The 17600-nt window shown below is 49.3% G+C and overlaps 1 protein-coding gene across 1 annotated transcript in view; it reads left to right on the top strand.

Annotated features, from left to right (window-relative positions):
• The window catches only part of NXN (nucleoredoxin), a 154914-nt gene that overhangs the window by 124316 nt on the left and 12998 nt on the right, over window positions 1-17600 (top strand). The window contains exons 3-5 of the mRNA XM_021704064.1: window positions 1297-1430; window positions 1908-2008; window positions 3155-3261. Coding sequence (XP_021559739.1) covers window positions 1297-1430; window positions 1908-2008; window positions 3155-3261 — 342 coding nt within the window. The remainder of the gene's footprint in view (window positions 1-1296; window positions 1431-1907; window positions 2009-3154; window positions 3262-17600) is intronic.

The following is a 17600-nucleotide window of genomic DNA, read 5'->3' as shown; positions in this document are numbered from 1 at the left end:
CTCACTCTCTCAAATAAATAAATAAAATCTTTAAAAAAAAAAATAAAATAAAATCTTACCGTCGTGAAGACACAGCCTCTGTGTTGCTCTCCTGGCCCCGGGGGGTGACTGACCTCATTTCTTGATGCTGCGCAAGTGCCTCAGCCTTGGCCTTGCTGACTGGCCGGGTGGGTGGCCATCCACTGGGCTGCTGTTATCACCGTCCCGCTCGCTGGCTGCCCGAGCTCTGGTTCTCTCCCCGCCGCACTGCCGTCCTAAAGTGTCGTGAGGCCTTCCCTTCCTCACTTACTGATAGGGGATTCACCCTGGTCACAGATTTTCCCAGGAAAAATTTCACCTGCTTCAAAGAATTGCCCTCAGTAAAAACCAAGGTGTGGTAGAACCCAGTCTTTACCTTCTCAAATCACACACACACACACACACACACACACACACTCTCTCTCTCTCTCTCTTTCTCTCTCTCTCTCTCTACTCTGAGCTTGTTAAAAATGCAGATTTCCCAGCCCGACCTCCAGAGATATTTGGGTCTCTTTGATTCAGGGTGGGCTTCGCCACTTGCATTTTTAACCAGTCTGTGCTTCTCCCACCCCCCACCCACCCCAGGGGATTTTTGAGGCCGTGGTCCATGGACCACCCTGTGAGAAAACACTGTTGTGTTGCTCTTCCTGCCTGGGGCTTAAGTGTCATCAGAATGTAGAACATCTGGGTTGAGTGAGTTTTTACTCTTTCCTTTAACTGGATTTAATTCTCACTTGGTTTCCTGGGCCCCAACCCAGACCAACTGCATCAGAATCCCTGGGGGTGGGCCCCAGGAGCATCCTATTTTAAAATTCCCCTGCTGATTCTAAAATGCCATCAGAGTTGGGAGCCACTGAGCTTCCGGGGTTGGACTTGAAGAAACTCATGGTTCCTCCATGACGATTTCCCAGCCTGGCGCAGCATCAGACTTACCTGGGGGGAGTCTGGTTTGCTTTGTTTTGGACATACATCTTCAGCCTTGGCCCCAGATCCCAAGACTCAGAGTGTGACCAGGGCTTCTTTAACTTTCCAAAAGCCCCCCAGGAGATGGGCCCTGTGATCACCCAGGTTCGGGAACCATCATCTTGGAGGTAGGTGGGGCTCTGCCATGAATGGGTTCTGCCTTTGTTCCTGGGCTTTAGCTCCAGATCCTCTGCGTGTGTTAACAAATACTATTTGATGATAACGCTGCCGGGCCCTGCCTCTCTGAGGCCTCTTGGGTCAGAGACCATAAGGAAGAGTCTTAACAATGTTCTCACCCTCTGTTGCCTGTTTCAGGTTTGGAATTCCCTTGGGGACCTAAACCCTTCAGGGAAGTCATTGCAGGGCCCTTGCTGAGAAATAATGGACAGTCCCTGGAGAGCAGCAGCTTGGAGGGGTCTCACGTGGGAGTCTATTTCTCTGCACACTGGGTGAGTGTTCAGTCCAGATGGAAGGAAGCAGTGATGTTGCGACCAAGACCAGTCGTGCTTGGCTCTTGGAGGTGTTAACTGCTCGGGCATGACTCTCCGTGTTCTTACTTCCTCCTGCACCTGATGCATTGTTGGTATGCCATGAGTGCTTATTATTATGAATGATGATGGCAGCAAGAAAATTACTTCTTTTGACTGGTCTGAAAGGAGAGTCTTCCTAACCCATTCTGATGAGGCTTCCAGTAGTCTCTAAGGGGGTTTGTTTTCCCTGCCACCCGCTGGCATGCCATGTGGGTGGGGGGCACCCCGTGTTGGACATTCACAAGAGGCGTGTTTGTTTCTGCCTCTGTATTAAGCCGGGTTTCACTCTCCCAGTCCTACTTGGGTCTTGCTTACCCGGTCTCTTTTGGCAAGTGGCTGGGAAATGGGAAGGCCAGGTCCAGCGTCAGGCTGCAGGATCCCCCTCTCCTCTTGCAGTGCCCACCCTGCCGAAGCCTCACCCGGGTCCTGGTGGAATCCTACCGGAAGATCAAGGAGGCAGGCCAGAAATTTGAGATCATCTTTGTTAGTGCGGACAGGTAACGTGAGCTGGGGAAAGTGGCCGCGCCGTTCCGTTCCCTTTTCCAGAGGTTAACACGCATTTCTCTTACCTTACACATCTCACCCCCTAAGGGTAGAGCATGGAGATGGGGGTTGGGCAAGGCTTATCTGGGATGATTGGCAAACGGACAGATACATTTCAGATTTCCTCCTGCGACTGTCTGAAGGGAGCCGAGAAAAACCTGTTCTTGCTGTAAATAACTGCGGCATGTCCCCTTCCAGCCTGGGTCATTAGAGATTAGGATGCGATTTTCTGATTTGTTCAGTGTTGTGGATCATGATGAAAGGGCTTGGAGGGGAAGGATGGAAAGAAAAGAGCCAGAGGCTGATGGAATGTGACACCTGTCTGGGACGGCTGTGCCATAATTTCCCTTCGCTCTGGCCGCGTCCTTTGCCTGGGGGCTGTCCTAAAAACAAGAAGGGCAAAGTCTCCTCCTGGAGTACCTCAGGTCCTTTTTACTGCAGCTTCCTCTGCTGCGGTCCCTCTTGCTGGTTTTACTCATCAGCGACCCTCCTTCATCACAATTACGTACAATTCAACGACTGTTGACCAACGTATGTACCCCTGTAATCAGCACCGTTAAGTATAGAACATTTCTATCATCACAAGGTGCCTTCTCAGTCATCACCCTCAAACCCCAGCCCCAGGGAGCCCCTGCTCTGCTTCTTATCACTGTGGTTAGATCTGTCATTCCTAGAGTGTTTTAATACATGGAGCCATAGGCTTCTGCTTGGTTAAGAGTGTGCCCCTGTGCACAGCACTGTTAACCGCACAGACCAGCAGTATCATGGGGAACAGTGTCCGAGTACATCTAGGCTGCTTGCAAAAGTACCACCTGTCTCTGTTGAAAAACGAGAAGTTGGGCCTGAGTTAAACTGGTAGGACCCAGAGGAGCAGGCTACTTGGAATGGCCTTGGCAATCTAGTTCACATCCGCCTGTCGTGGGGAGGCTGTTGCTTCTTGGTGTACACCAGAGGGGGTAGAATAGTTCCCTCCCATAGCCTGGGGGTCTGCGGAGCACGATGATTCGGGGTGCTGGCCATAGCTTGGTAGAAGGCAGGGAGGACCCTGCGGTGGTGCTTTCGGGGATAACAGAGCATTGCTTCCACGTGTGTCTCTGTAGGTCCGAGGACTCATTCAAACAGTACTTCAGTGAGATGCCCTGGCTTGCCGTCCCCTATACCGATGAGGCCCGGCGGTCACGCCTCAACCGGCTGTACGGAATCCAAGGTAGGCCTTCCTGACTCCATGGGGCTCCCCGGAGACCTGCCCGTCTGGGCTCACCGCATCTTTGGCTTTTCTTTTAGAGGGAAAAGGACGTCTTTATTTCCATAAATGTTCATGTTCCTTACTATCTTAAAAATGACGTGCGGTGAATTCTGTGGTATGTAAATTATATCTCATTAAAGCCATTAAAAAAAAAAAAAGTACTCATCCAGGTGAAACAGCCACTTCTCACCACCTGACCTCGTGTGCTCTGATGCAGTTGGGCCATGGAGCGAGCACATGCTCCCAAATGACTTGGCCAAAACCCTATCCGGAGGGTAGGGTAGGGGTATCAGTATTGTTCTGGGCAGTAATGCTGATAATGGGGGTGGGTACCTGTCACACAGAGCTAGGAATGGTCTTTGGTTCCATCGGTCAGATTGTGAGCCTCAGTTTACTCATCTGCAAATGGGCATGATAAATCCCTGCCACAAAGAGTCTCTGGGAGCATTCATAGGATAAGGTCTATAAAGCATTTCCTGGTTCCTGAAGCACAATAGTGAGGGCTGAGTGGCTAGGACTTGTAGGTGAGAAAACTCATTTCCTGAGAGTGTTGAAAACTTGGACTTAAAGTACTAATCATGGTGTTTTCTGGAAATAATGATTATTAAGTGAGACAAACTGTGTGTTTTTTTATTTTACCATTTTTTAAAAAATTTTATTTTATGTTATGTTAGTCACCATTCATTACACCATGAGTTTTTGATGTAGTGTTCCATGATTCATTGTTTGCGAATAATACCCAGTGCTCCATGCAGTACGTGCCCTCCTTAATACCCATCACCGGGCTAACCCATCCCCCGCCCAAAACCCTCAGTTTGTTTCTCAGAGTCCATAGTCTCTCATGGTTCGTCTCCCCCTCTGATTTGCCCCCCTTCATTTTTCCCTTCCTACTATCTTTTTTTTTTTAAACATATATTATTTGTTTCAGAGGTACAGGTCTGTGATTCATGAGTCTTACACAATTCACAGCACTCACCGTAGTACATAACCTCCCCAATGTCCATCACCCAGGCACCCCATCCCTCCCACCCACCCCCCCACTCCAGCAACCCTCAGTTTGTTTCTTGAGATTAAGAATTCCTCATATCAGTGAGATCATATGATATTTGTCTTTCTCTGATTGACTTATTTCGCTCACATTAATACCCTCCAGTTCCATCCACGTCATTGCAAATGGCTAGATTTCATTCCTTTTGATGGCTGCATAATATTCCATTGTATATATATATACCACATTTTCTTTATCCATTCATCTGTTGATGGACATCTTGGCTCTTTCCATAGTTTGGCTATTGTGGACATTGCTGCTATAAACATTGGGGTGCACGTACCCCTTCGGATCACTACATTTCTATCTTTGGGGTAAATACCCAGTAGTGCAATCGCTGGGTCATACAGTAGCTCTATTTTCAACTTTTTGAGGAACCTCCATACTGTTTTCCAGAGTGGCTGCGCCAGCTTGCATTCCCCGCAGCAGTGTAGGAGGGTTCCCCTATCTCCGCATCCTCGCCAACATCTGTCAACAAACTGTGTTTTTATTCTCTATTATGTGAATACCTTCTTCCCAGCCTTCACCCAGCCAGGTTTTCTCTTGGTAAAGCACTTAACTGACCTATTAAGAATTAAATGCATTCTTATATGTCAATTATGTCTCAATTTTTAAAAAAGGATTAAACTCATTTCCTTTGTAGCAGTAGTACCAGATCCTGGTTAGCCCTAGGCAGACACAGCTAATATTTGAGTTCTCAGTGCTTCTTATATTATAGGGATTAGGAAGAAAAAAAAAAAAGACAAATCAAAATTTTGCCCAAATTCCACAGCTTAGGGGGGACTCATCAGGTTCTTTAAGTTTTTTCTTCATCATTTAGAGAAAGCATATGGCTTTGTTTGGAGCTAAGGTTTCAAAAAAATGAACAGTTAATTTTAAATCAGTGCTTCTCCATTTCAAATGCACATAAGAGTCCTCTAGGGATCTTGTGAAAATGCAGATTCAGATTCCCGGGGTCTGGCTAGGAGTGGGGCTGAGATCCTCCCTCTCTAGCAAGCCCCCAAGTGACACTGATGCTGGTGGCCCAGGGACCACTCTTTGGGTATTAATAAGCTAGGTCTGTTAACCCTTCAAGAATTTTGGAGGCTCACGCCTCCTATTAAGGAAACCGATGAAATCAGTTCCCTTCCCAAACAAAAGCTGAGTGATAGATAAGAATTGTTTACTGGTCCAGAAGGAAGGGTACCGGGTTGAATAACTTAAAGAAGATGTCACAGGCTTATTTCCTTCTAGCACTCTGTTTTTACAGAGCCTTAAAACATGCGTGCCTTGACGTAGGAGCAGCATCTGTTGAGATGAGTATCAAGAGTGACCTTTGGCCAGTGGTACTGAACAGAGGGTTAAATTGCCCCTTTGTGAGGATAAGTTAAACTTAAGGTTTCTGAATTCATTTATTCCTTCATTCAACAAGTATTTACTGAGAGCTGACTAGAGGATGTCTGTTCTTCCAGGCAGGGGAGATATAGTCTTGAGTAAAAACAGACTCAATCCCTACCCTCAGGGAGCTTACAGTCCTAGAAGGGAGGCTCACACCCCATCAGTCAACTGTACAAATAAGTGTAAGTTGCAATTGTGAGTGCTCTGAAGGAAGGTGTCCCCAGTGCTAGCAGGGCCTGTAACAGGGAATCCGGATTGGTTGGGAAGATAAGAATGTTAGGCTCAAACTGAGATCTGGAAACCATAGGAGTTGCTTTAGTAAAATGGAGAGGAAAGAATGTTATCGGCAGAAGAAACAAAGGCCCTGCCAGTGTAGGGCTGCTGGGAATGAGGGCTGGGATGTGACAGAAGAGACCTGGCTTTGGCCCTAGCAAGGGTCCTCTGCTATCAAAGAGTATGACAGGGAAAGGACAGGGCTCGAGGGCTTTAAATGTTTTCCTCGGTCCTCTTTGTTCATTTAAAAAACACACCTTCTTCCTCTTAGGATTCTAATCTTCACCCCAGAAGTAACTCTGTGTGTCACTTAAAGGAGATGTGACAGTCTTGTTTTTTTCCTAAGATTTTATTTATTTATCTGTCAGAGAGAGAGCGAGTGAGCACAAGCAGGGGGAGCGGCAGGCAGTGGGAGAAGCAGGCTCCCGCTGAGCAGGGAGCCCAGTGCAGGATTCGATCCCAGGACCCTGGGATCATGACCTGAGCCGAAGGTAGAAGCTTAACTGACTGACCCACCAAGGTGTCCCGTGACAATCTTATTGTAACTGCATAGTGGAAAAGGGGTGTAGCCAGCCAGTGTGAATGTCCCTCAGCCTCAGTCCCTGGATTGTGACTAGAAGTTCTTGGAGGGGCTCGAGGTGAGACCCACTGGTAGGCTGGCTAGTTCCAGATCTTGCCTTAGCATTACCTAGATTTTGCTGCCCGTCAGTGTCCATGTTTACACACGGCTGTGCCCTGCTTCTTCTGAGGACCATAGATTTCTCATCTTGGTCCTTGCAGCAATACAGAGACATTCCTGAGTTTTCTCTATTCCCTATTCACCATACACACCAGTAGGTGTCTTTGATGTGTGTCTTCCTCTGACCCTCCTAACAAAGGCCCTTCAATCATGTTCTGGCTTCTGCTCCCCTCTACCAGCTTCTGTACATGTCTGTGCGCATGCGCATATTCACACACAAATGTGCACAAAATGTGACTCTGAGATATGCTTGGGCCTTGGAGCATACCCTCACAGATGACTGGGGAGGCATCTTTTTTTTTTTTTTTAAAGATTTTATTTATCTATTTGAAAGAGAGAGACACAGCGAGAGAGGGAACACAAGCAGGGGGAGTGGGAGAAGGAGAAGCAGGCTTCCCGCGGAGCAGGGAGCCCGATGCGGGGCTCGATCCCAGGACCCTGGGATCATGACCTGAGCCGAAGGCAGACGCTTAACGACTGAGCCACCCAGGCACCCCGACTGGGGAGGCATCTTAGAGGTACGATCCAAGAAGAATGTCAACTGTCCTACCTCTACCAAGCCTGGGACATTGTTGCCTGTTTCTTGTCTTATTCCACCCTCATTGATACCACCTCTCTAGTCTAGGCTACCAACAACTCAGTCCTGTCCCTACCTCCCGCTGAGTGACCTTGAACTAGTTACTTATCCTCTCTTTTCTCCATAAAATGGAGAGGCTTCAGTGTTGAGCCTTAATAAATATCTAACTGATTAACTTGGGGTGAAAAGGGAGGAAATTTCATTTTACAATAAAAAAGATAACTTTTGGATGTCAAAAAGCTTAAACAAAGGCAACCAACAATATTAATAACGTGTATGGCAAATAATCAATATCTTTCATAGAAAAAGAGATCTCCTTAGGGAGAAAAAAAAAAAAAAAAGAGGGGCCCCTGGGTGGCTCAGTTGTTAAGCATCTGCCTTCAGCTCAGGTCATGATCCCAGGGTCCTGGGATCAAGCCCCACATCTGGGCTCTCTGCTCGGCGGGAAGCCTGCTTTTCCCTTTCCCACCCCCTCTGCTTGTGTTCCCTCTCTCGCTGTGTGTCTCTCTCTCTGACAAAATAAATAAATAAAATCTTAAAAAAAGAGAGAGAGAATTGGGCACCTGGGTGGCTCAGTTGGTTAAGTATCTGCCTTTGGCTCAGGTCGTGATCCCAGAGTCCTGGGATCGAGCCCTGCCTCAGGCTCCCTGCTCAGCGGGGAGTCTGCTTCTCCCTCTCCCTTTGCCACTCCCCCTGCTTGTGCTCTCTCTCTCAGTCAAATGAATAAATAAAATCTTTAAAAAAAAAGATAATTTAGGGGCGCCTGGGTGGCTCAGTCGTTAAGTGTCTGCCTTCAGTTCAGGTCATGATCCCAGGGTCCTGGGTAGAGCCCCACATCGGGCTCCCTGCTCGGCGGGAAACCTGCTTCTCCCTCTCCCACTCCCCCTGCTTGTGTTCCCTCTCTCGCTGTGTCTCTCTCTGTTGAATAAAAAATAAAATCTTTAAGGGCGCCTGGGTGGCTCAGTTGGTTAAGCGACTGCCTTCGGCTCAGGTCATGATCCTGGAGTCCCGGGATCGAGTCCCACATCGGGCTCCCTGCTCATCGGGGAGTCTGCTTCTCCCTCTGACCCTCTGACCCTCTTCCCTCTCATGCTCTCTCTCATTCTCTCTCTCAAATAAATAAATAAAATCTTTAAAAAAATAAAATAAAATAAAATCTTTAAAAAAAAAAGAGAGATAATTTAGTAAAAAGTATGTATAGGATATGAGGTAGGCAATTCATCCAGTGCATTCATATGATGTGAAAAATATTCAGCATAATTTACTTCCATGATTTACAGATAAAAACACTGAATTTGTATCTATTTTATTTGCAAAGAACGCCCACCACCCCCAACACCCCCCTTAAAAGATAATCCGCAGTGTAGGGAAGAGAGCAGACTACTAGTAAAAATGTAAATCAGGACAACCTTTCAGTAGAGCAATTGGCAATATACATCAAAGGCCTTTAAAAATCTACAAAACCCACTTACAGGAATTTATGCTCAGGAAATTATCCTATAGTGCCCAGCAGAAGCTGAACTTCTCTTAAGCAAGTAGTAGAGTTTTGTTTTTGTTTTTTTTCTTTCATCTTTTGTATATGTTGACTTTCATTATGGACCACATTTTTTTTCCCCTTTAGCCCCTAGAAAACCCAGAGCTGAATTTGTAACCACCTTTAGGAACCACCTTTAGGAACTTTGCAAGACTCACCTTTTCTGGAGGATATTTTCATCTGTTTTTATTGGATTATATCACACACTTTTTAAGCAGCCTCCAGTCCTTTTTGGAAGAAAGGTAGAGTAGATTTAAATGCATAGGAATCTATTTCTTGAGCTCCCGCTAACCACCAAGCCCATGCACTGAGCTCTGGGGGAAATAAGAAACCAGAAGAGTAGCCCAGTGCAGCCCTTGAGTGGACAGGAGGAGATTTACATTGGCAGATATCTCGAGAACAGAGTATGATGATGTCTTGAGGATCTAGAAAGCGTTGGTCCAGTAGGTGCCATTCTGTATGAGGGCTTAGAAGACTGCCACTTGTCCCAGAGGGCGGAGCAAGTGCTGGGCCTCACGTGGCCACCTTGCCCCACCACAGGGCCACTCCAGGCAGAGGCACATTCTTTCTGAGCCCGTGCCATCAATGAGCAGAATCTTTCCTCCCCGAGGTAGAGCCCTTTCCTGGATGGCACGATACCAGCGTGATGCAGGTATGGCACAGAAGAGCAGTCTCAGAAGGAGGGATCACAAGCTCTATAAGATTCAGCACAAGTTGTGGATACACTACTAGGGCTGGAGGGTGTCCTGTAAACTGTTGGGCAGGGCACAGAAAAATTAAATGGATCATTTTCTGCCTGCCTTCAGCCAGCAGAGAAGGGAACTCTCAGATTCCCCAGCTGCCAGCCTATAAAACATTCTGGACGGAGTCGCCGCGGTGGTTAGGTGTGGCCCAGGCAGCCGGAAAGTGGCTGACCACCCCTGAGGAGGAGGAGAACGGGGAGTGCTCGGAGACACGCTGATTTGGCACCATCCCTTAAGGCCCTGGCGGTGTGGGGATGAGAAGGACGCATGTGGTCGCGACTGCAACGGGCCCTCAGTTGAGGATCAGCAAGCCGCCCTGGAGGGGCCCTGTGTGCAGGCAAGCAGCAACCAGCCAGGCGCAGTGAAAGAACGTGCGGTTCGGGCGAACCCAGCTCCCGCCAGCGAGCATCCTCTGCCTCAGGCCAGCCCCGCTGCGGCTGGTTTGCTGGCTCCGTGGCACACAGGCCCTGCCATCTGCGCTAGTCTCTCATCGGGGCGGGCCTGTCTGCTCTCCTAGCCCCCAGCTCCTGCTGCCTGGCTCTCAGGTTTATAGTCTCCCTAGCACAGTGTTTGTGCTGACCGCTTCCTTGATCGCTGACCTCTTGAGCTAAGCCTTAGGACTCATTCCTGCAGGCAGCCTTGCAGGCATTGCATGCTGACCTTGACCTGCCTGCCTCTGGCCCCATCAAGCCAGAGATGCACTAAGCACAGTGAATTGAGAGTGTAGAGAGCAGCACGGGATCCTTCTCAAGGCAGCACCCAATGAAGGGCCATGCAGTGGAATAATCTGAGTTCTGATGAGACTCTGGCTTGGAGCTGTTGAACCAGGAAGGCTTCCTAGAAGAGGTGGCTCTGAAGCAGAGCCTTACCGAGGGGATGGGATTTAGATAGGGAGGGTCTAGGGCAAAGGTCAGAATAGGACGCCTGTGGCGTAGTGTAGGGCAGAGTGGGCAGTAAGGTCAATGATGCCACCTCTTAGGGGCGCCTGGGTGGCTCAGTCGGTTGGGCGTCTGCCTTCGGCTCAGGTCATGATCCCGGGGTCCTCAGATCGAGCCCCGCATCAGGCTCCCTGCTCAGCGGGAAGCCTGCTTCTCCCTCTCCCACTCCCCCTGCTTGTGTTCCCTCTCTCGCTGTGTCTCTGTCAAATAAATAAATCTTAAAAAAAAAAAAAAAAAATGATGCCACCTCTTAGCGAGCCTCTAGCACCATGCCCCATGTCTCCTCGAACTTGACCCTTTGCACTTTGCAGCCTTTTGAAATTTTTGATTAAAGTTGTGACCAGTGCCATAGTGACACTTAATCTAGACTGGAAGAGAAATCCCAGAGGCAGATTGTCCACTGATCCTTTTGATGGACACAGTGAGCACCCACTGTGACCAGGCCTCACGCTGGGGTTTGTGACGGGCCTACCTGTGGGGAGAGGGACACGTGGCCCACATGGCTTCTGCAGCCCGGGGCCCATCTCCCCGCCTCTGCCTCCCTCCAGCCTCACAGGGTCACTTACGATCTTCTGCTCATGGCATCCTGCGGGTTCCATGTGCATTCTGTTGGAAGTACATGCTGTTGGTAAGCTCCCGTGCAGCAGTCTATGTTGATCTTACCAGCCAGCTGCAAGTTCTTACAAGCACAGACACTCCTCAGAGACGCAGGTTCGCGTCTACACCCCTGTAGTAAAGCGATACACTCCTCAGAGACGCAGGTTCGCGTCTACACCCCTGTAGTAAAGCGATACCTCAATAAAGCCAGTCAGATTAATTTGGGGGTTTTTCGGTGCATATAAAAGTTATGTTTACACTATAGTGTGATTCTTCTTTTTTTTATTGTTATGTGCCAAATGTTCCGTTTTCATATGTCTTAATTAATCCTCACCATGTGATCAACACCATGTGATAAAATCGTTGCTTTATCCTGTAGTCTAGTAAGTGTGCAACAGCATTATGTCTAAAAAACAACGTACATGCTTTAATTAAAAAATAGTTTATTGCCAGAAAATACTAACCCGTCATGCGAGCTTTCAGCAAGTTACTGATCACTGATAACAGATCACCGTGACAAATATAATGCTGATGAGAAAGCTTAAAATACCGCAAGAATTACTGAAATGTTGACAGAGAGACATGAAATGGGCAAACACTGTTAGAAAAATGGCGCCGATAGACGTGCTTGAGCAGGATGGCCACTAACCTTCACTTTGTAAAAAACGCATTATCTCTGAAGCGCAGTAAAGCGAAGTGCAATAAAGGTGTGCGATAAAACATCCCGCGGCCTCCGACTACCCAAACAGCAGGCAGAGAAGATGCACAGCCTGTTGCAGGGGCTGGAGCAGAGCAATGAGGGTATGGGGCAGGGGCCGGCCGGGGCTCACCCAGGGACCACAGGCTGAGCTCCATGGCAGTCCCCCTCCTCCCTGCTGGTGTCTCCCATGGTGCAGTCTCTCCTCAATTCCCCATTTCCCTCCTCTCTGCCAGGGAACATCTCTGCGACACCGTCGAGTTCATAACTCCGAATGTCTGGGTGTCTCCCCCATCCCTTTTCTTTTTTCTTTCTTTTTTTTTTTTTTAAGATTTTATTTATTTATTTGACAGAGAGATAGAGAGAGAGCACAAGTAGGCAGAGTGGGAGGGAGAGGGAGAAGCAGTCTCTCCGATGAGCAGGGAGCCCGATGCGGGGCTTGATCCCAGGACCCCGGGATCATGACCCGAGCTGAAGGCAGACGCTTAACTGACTGAGCCACCCAGGCGCCCCTCCCCCATCCCCTTTCTTCTTTCTTGTTAGAAGAAATATCATCCAGGCTTCCTGAGATCCTGCCTTTGTTCTTCTAGAGTCTTGCTCTTGCCTCTTCCATTTTTTCTTCCCATTTTTGCCTCCTCGTCTCTCTGTCTGAGTTCCTTGTCCTCCGTGGAATGCTCAGGTCTCTCTTCGCCATAAAAGCTACTGTCTCAGTCTGCTCGGGCCGCCATAATGGACACCGTGGCTTTTAAATAGTTGAAACTGATTTCTCACAGAGAAATGAGGATGGGACGTCCAAAATCAGGGTGCTGACTGATTCAATTCCGAGTGAGGGCTCGCTTTCTGGCTTGGAGATGGCCACCTGCTTGCTGTGTCCTCACATGGTGGAGAGAGCAGTCTGGTGTCTCTTCTTGTTATAAGGACACTAGCCCTATCTATTATGACCTCCTTAACCTTTATCACCTCCTCACAGGTCCATCCCCAAATACATTGGGGGTTAGGGCTTCAAATATGAATTTGGGGGTACCACATTCCATCCCTAACAGCTACCATTCCTCTCTCTTTTTCCCAAACATCAGCTGGCACCTCCTGTTCATGTTTAACTTAGGAAAATGTGGTGATGTGCATATAAGATGCCAGATGCTTATCCATTCATGAACTAAAAAAGCAAAGGCTCCTGACCTCATGGAGCTTACATTCTTGCAGAGACAGGCAGTAAATACAATTTTAAAAAATGAAGTGCATGGTGTATTGAGTTATGAGTGCTGTGGGTAAAAAATAGAGCAAGGTAAAGGCATTGGGAGGACAAGGTGTGGATCACAGTTTTAAATAGGGTGGCCAGGGCCGGCTCCATGGAGAAGATGATGAAAGATTGCACCTGGTGGTTCTCTGGGAGAGAAGAGTGTTCCAGGCAGAGCGAACAGCCAGCGTGAAGGCTCTGGGGCGGAAGTATGCCTGACATGTGTATGGAACGGTGTACCTGGAGCAGAATGAGCAAGGGGGAATTTGGGGGGGTTAAGACTAGAGAGGGTCCCCTAAGGGCCTTTGTTAATAAAACTTCAGCTTGCCCACCGAGTGAAATGGGCCAGCACTGGGGGGTTTGGGCAGAGGAATCCCGTAAGCTAATGACAGGGTCCCACTGGTTGCTATGCTGAGAAGCGGGGAGAGGCATTGGGACGTGGTTGTAGTCATCCAGGGACAAGATGGCGGTGCTCGGGGAGGGAGAGTGGCAGTGGGGGTGGCAAGACATGGCTGGTTCTTGACAGAATTTGGGGTCGAGTCTTAGAGTTTGACAGATCCGATGGGGGATGTAGAGTAAAGGAAGAGTCAGAGACGGCTCCACGGCTTCCTGCCCAAGCAGCTGGAAGGAGGCAGTCCCCATTAGCGGAGCTGGGAGAGCTGCGTGCGCTGGATGGGGTTGGGGGGGGCATGTGGGCAGCAGCCATACGGAATTCAGTTGAACAGTAGCTTAATTCTGACCATGTTGCGTCTGAGATGCCCATTAGACACTCAAGTGGTGGTGTGGATTCAGTGGTCTGGAACTGGGAGGGAGATGGGCCTTGAGATATAAATCTGGCATTCTCCAGTCGCCCCGTAGATCAAGTCTAAAACTGGATGAGGTCTCACGGGAATGAATAGGGATATTGGCAATCAGTGACCTCCCTAGTCTCCTCTTGCTTCATTTGCTTTTGTTTTTGGACACTTGGGGCTACCCCTAAAATCCTTTTCCCTTCCCCCTCTCCTTCCACATCACCCCGTCTGTTGGCTATTTCCTGCCCTGCTGTTTCCTGGATTTCTCCTTCCACATCTCCTTCACAGAGGCTTGTCCCAGGCTCTTCTCCCTGTTTTCTGAGGATTCCATTACAGCTAGAACACCTCCATTCCTCTGCACCATGTATTCCTCCTTCATCCCGGTGTGCTGGCTGCACCAACATGGCAGAGCAGCTCCCACTGAACCTTCCAGAAGATCGACTCCAATAGTGGGATTCATCCCCTGCCTAGAAGCCCTCATGGCTGTGGCCTGGCTTCCAAGGCTCTCTGCAGTCTGGTCTCAAACACCTTTGCAGCCCCATTTCTTACTGCTCCCCTGTCCACACCCTCCCCTCCCCAGCCCTGCCATCTCTCCTGGCCTGCCTGCCCAGGGCCTTCCCTCCTGGAGCAGACCGTCCTCTTGCAGACTCCCATGCTTGTGCAGTCTCTTGCCATGTATCCCGTTCCCATGTGTAGTTCCAAAGGCTGACTCTTTTCTCGTGGATTGGCTGCTCCTTTAAGACAAGGAGTGGACGTGTAGGTGCCAAGCCAGGAGTTCTTTTCCTTCCTTTCCTCGTTCCTTTCTTTCCTTTCTTGTTCATTCAGGCTTTGCTTCAGGCACCATATCTTGGGCATCTACCGTGGCTTTGAGCCATGTGCCCCAGCTGGGATGGAAGCGGCCCAGGGAAGCAGGGGGCATAGTGGGGTGCCTGGGCCCGGCACCCGAGCGGCAGGAAGTCTCTTCCTGGCTCACTGAGGTTGCATGGGTCCAGCATCCGGGCTCCTCGCCCTCCACCTAGGATGGTCTTCGCCTTTGGAGCCCTTTGTAGTTCACGTCCCTGGTGTGGTATCATTTCTGAATGATTCTCTCGAGTCTTGGAAAAGCGGGTCGCTCCTTGCCGGGCTGTACCGTCCCTTGGTTGGATTTTGCTTTTGTTTGCATCTGAGGATATGTAAATGCCTGCAGTCCAGCTCTGATACCTTTGACCTTGATGGAACTGTCTATTCTTCTACACTCATCATAGCATCATGGAACTCTGAAAATTATTTTTGATTGAATTCAGAGTATTTCTGAGTTTTGTGTGACTCTGTGGTTACAACTTCCAAAGTCATTCAACAGATGTGTTTATATGTATGTCTGGATATTCTGGGCTCTTTTTTATTCACAGCACTTTTTTTTTTTAAGATTTTATTTGTAAGTAATCTCCACCTAACGTGGGACTCAAACTCACAACCCTGAGATCAAGAGTTGCACACAAAGCACCTGGGTGGCTCAGTTAGTTAACTCTTGATTTTGGCTCAGGTCGTGAGATTGAGCCCTGCATTGGGCTCTGTGCTCGGCGCAGAGTCTGCTTGGGAGTCTCTCCCTCTCCCTCTGTCGCTCCCCCTGCTCGTTCACTCTCTCGCTCCCTCTAATAAATAAAATTTTTAAAAATCTATATTAAAATAAAAAGAGTTGCACCCTCCACCAGCCGAGCCAGCCAGGTGCCCCTACTCACAACACTTCTGACACCAAATGTGTGTGAGGGTTTCTCCCCCCCGACACTCACCTCCTGGGTTCTCTGACACCACCTGGGTGTCCTACAAGTCAACTGAATTCTGACACCATCTACATGGAGTGAGTGTTGGATTCCACAGATCTAGCACTCAGTCCCACCAGAACCCCCACACTTTAGACATTAATCATAAGTCCAGGCCCCTCATGCTTCTGACCAACTGGCCATAAATCAGGGGTTCCCATGACCCCCTCCTTGGGTTCAGTACTTTGCTGGAATGGCCCACAGAACTCAGGAAAGCAGTTTATTTACTATTATCAGTTTATCGTAAAGGCTACAAGCCAGAAAGAGCCAGATGGAGCTGATGCCGAGGTGTGTGGGAAGGGGCACAGAGCCCCCATGTCCTCTGGGCACACCACCCTCCCAGCATCTCCACGTGTTCACCACCCTGAGGCTCTCTGCCCCCACCAGTTAGGGATCTTTCTGGAGATTCCATTACAAAGATAGAATTGATTAAATCACTGGCCATTGTGATTAGTTCAACCTCCAGTCCTTCTCTCCCTTCCCCAGAGGGCAGAGGTCAGGGGGGCCGCTGGAAGTTCCAACCTTCTAATCAGGCCTTTCTGGCCACCAGCCCCCACCTTCTGAAGCTATTTAGGGGCCCCCAGCCACCACCGGTCATCTCACTAACATACAAAGACACTTATCACTCCCAGATTCCAAGGGTCTTAGAAGCTCTTGTGTCAGGATCTGAGATCAAATGTTGAAAGATCAAATATTGTAACAGGAGGTACCTCTCACCCCTTCCTCTCAGGAAATTACAAGGGTTTTGGGAGCTTGGAGCCAGGAACTAGGGATGAAGACCAGTTGTGTATTTCTTATTATAATATCCCCGTGTATACACGCTCCACACGTATGCAGGGTCAGTAGAGGGTTCTTGCTGTTTTGAGGATCCAGTCTTCAGTATATCCTGCCTGGCTGTGTCTGGGAGAGCTCACGCTCCCTGGTTGGCTCTCTGTGTGCCCCGGGCTCCGCGATTCCTCCTGAAGGCTTCTGATGAAGGTGCTTTCACAGCCACACCAGGTACCTTCCCCTGCCCACACCCGAGCTGAGCCACCTCCACCTGGCCCATGCCTTACAGCGAGCAAGTAACCTGACCTCATGATCACTTTGTGTACTGAGGCACCTGAGGATAGAGCTTCCCTGTGTTATCCCGACAAACTCCGATGAAAATGGGTAATGCGGAAAGGACCCGGGATCCTCCTGAGCATCCTGGAAGCTGGACCCAGAGCATCACCGGATTCCGAGCACCACCCAGCATCCTGAAGGACGCCTTGCATAAGATGCCTTGTTTTGAGGTGCCCATCCAGCAGCTTCACCGGGCCACCTGGGCTCACCGAGGCCCTGGCCTTCCTTCGTCCCACGGGAGCGGCCCTTTTACTCTGAGCCCCTGGCCTCCCTACTCCCATAGCTTTATGCAGACTGGGGAGTTTGCAGCCCTATAAGCTGTTTAAAAATGCCTTTCTAAGAAAAGGGTTTAGACACACTTGGCAAAAGGCAAATCCCATTAGCAATTGTCTAATCCTGGCTATCACAGAACACCGTATTTTTTTTTTTTTTAAAGATTTTATTTATTTATTTGAGAGAGAGAGAATGAGAGAGAGCACATGAGAGGGGGGAGGGTCAGAGGGAGAAGCAGACCCCCTGCCGAGCAGGGAGCCCGATGTGGGACTCGATCCCGGGACTCCAGGATCGTGACCTGAGCTGAAGGCAGTCGCTTAACCAACTGAGCCACCCAGGCGCCCAACACCGTATTTTTTGCAGGGAGGCTTAGCACCCCTTCTCTCCTGGGTTGGGGACCCTAGCGTTTTGTTCATCCCCTCCCCTCTGCTGACCCCGACCTTTGGGGAGGGCAGACAGCCTAAGGGCTGTGTAGGGGACAGAGTGGACAGAGGGACAGATGCACAGGTCCCACCTCCACGAGAACAGCCCTGGAGCAGGATGGTGCTTCCAGCCTGGCTGCCCAGGGGGCGG

This window comes from Neomonachus schauinslandi, chromosome 15 (genome assembly GCF_002201575.2).
Source record: "Neomonachus schauinslandi chromosome 15, ASM220157v2, whole genome shotgun sequence".
Lineage (NCBI taxonomy): Eukaryota > Metazoa > Chordata > Mammalia > Carnivora > Phocidae > Neomonachus > Neomonachus schauinslandi.
The sequence above is the reverse complement of the archived record's forward strand: the minus strand, read 5'-3'. Positions and strand labels throughout refer to the sequence as shown.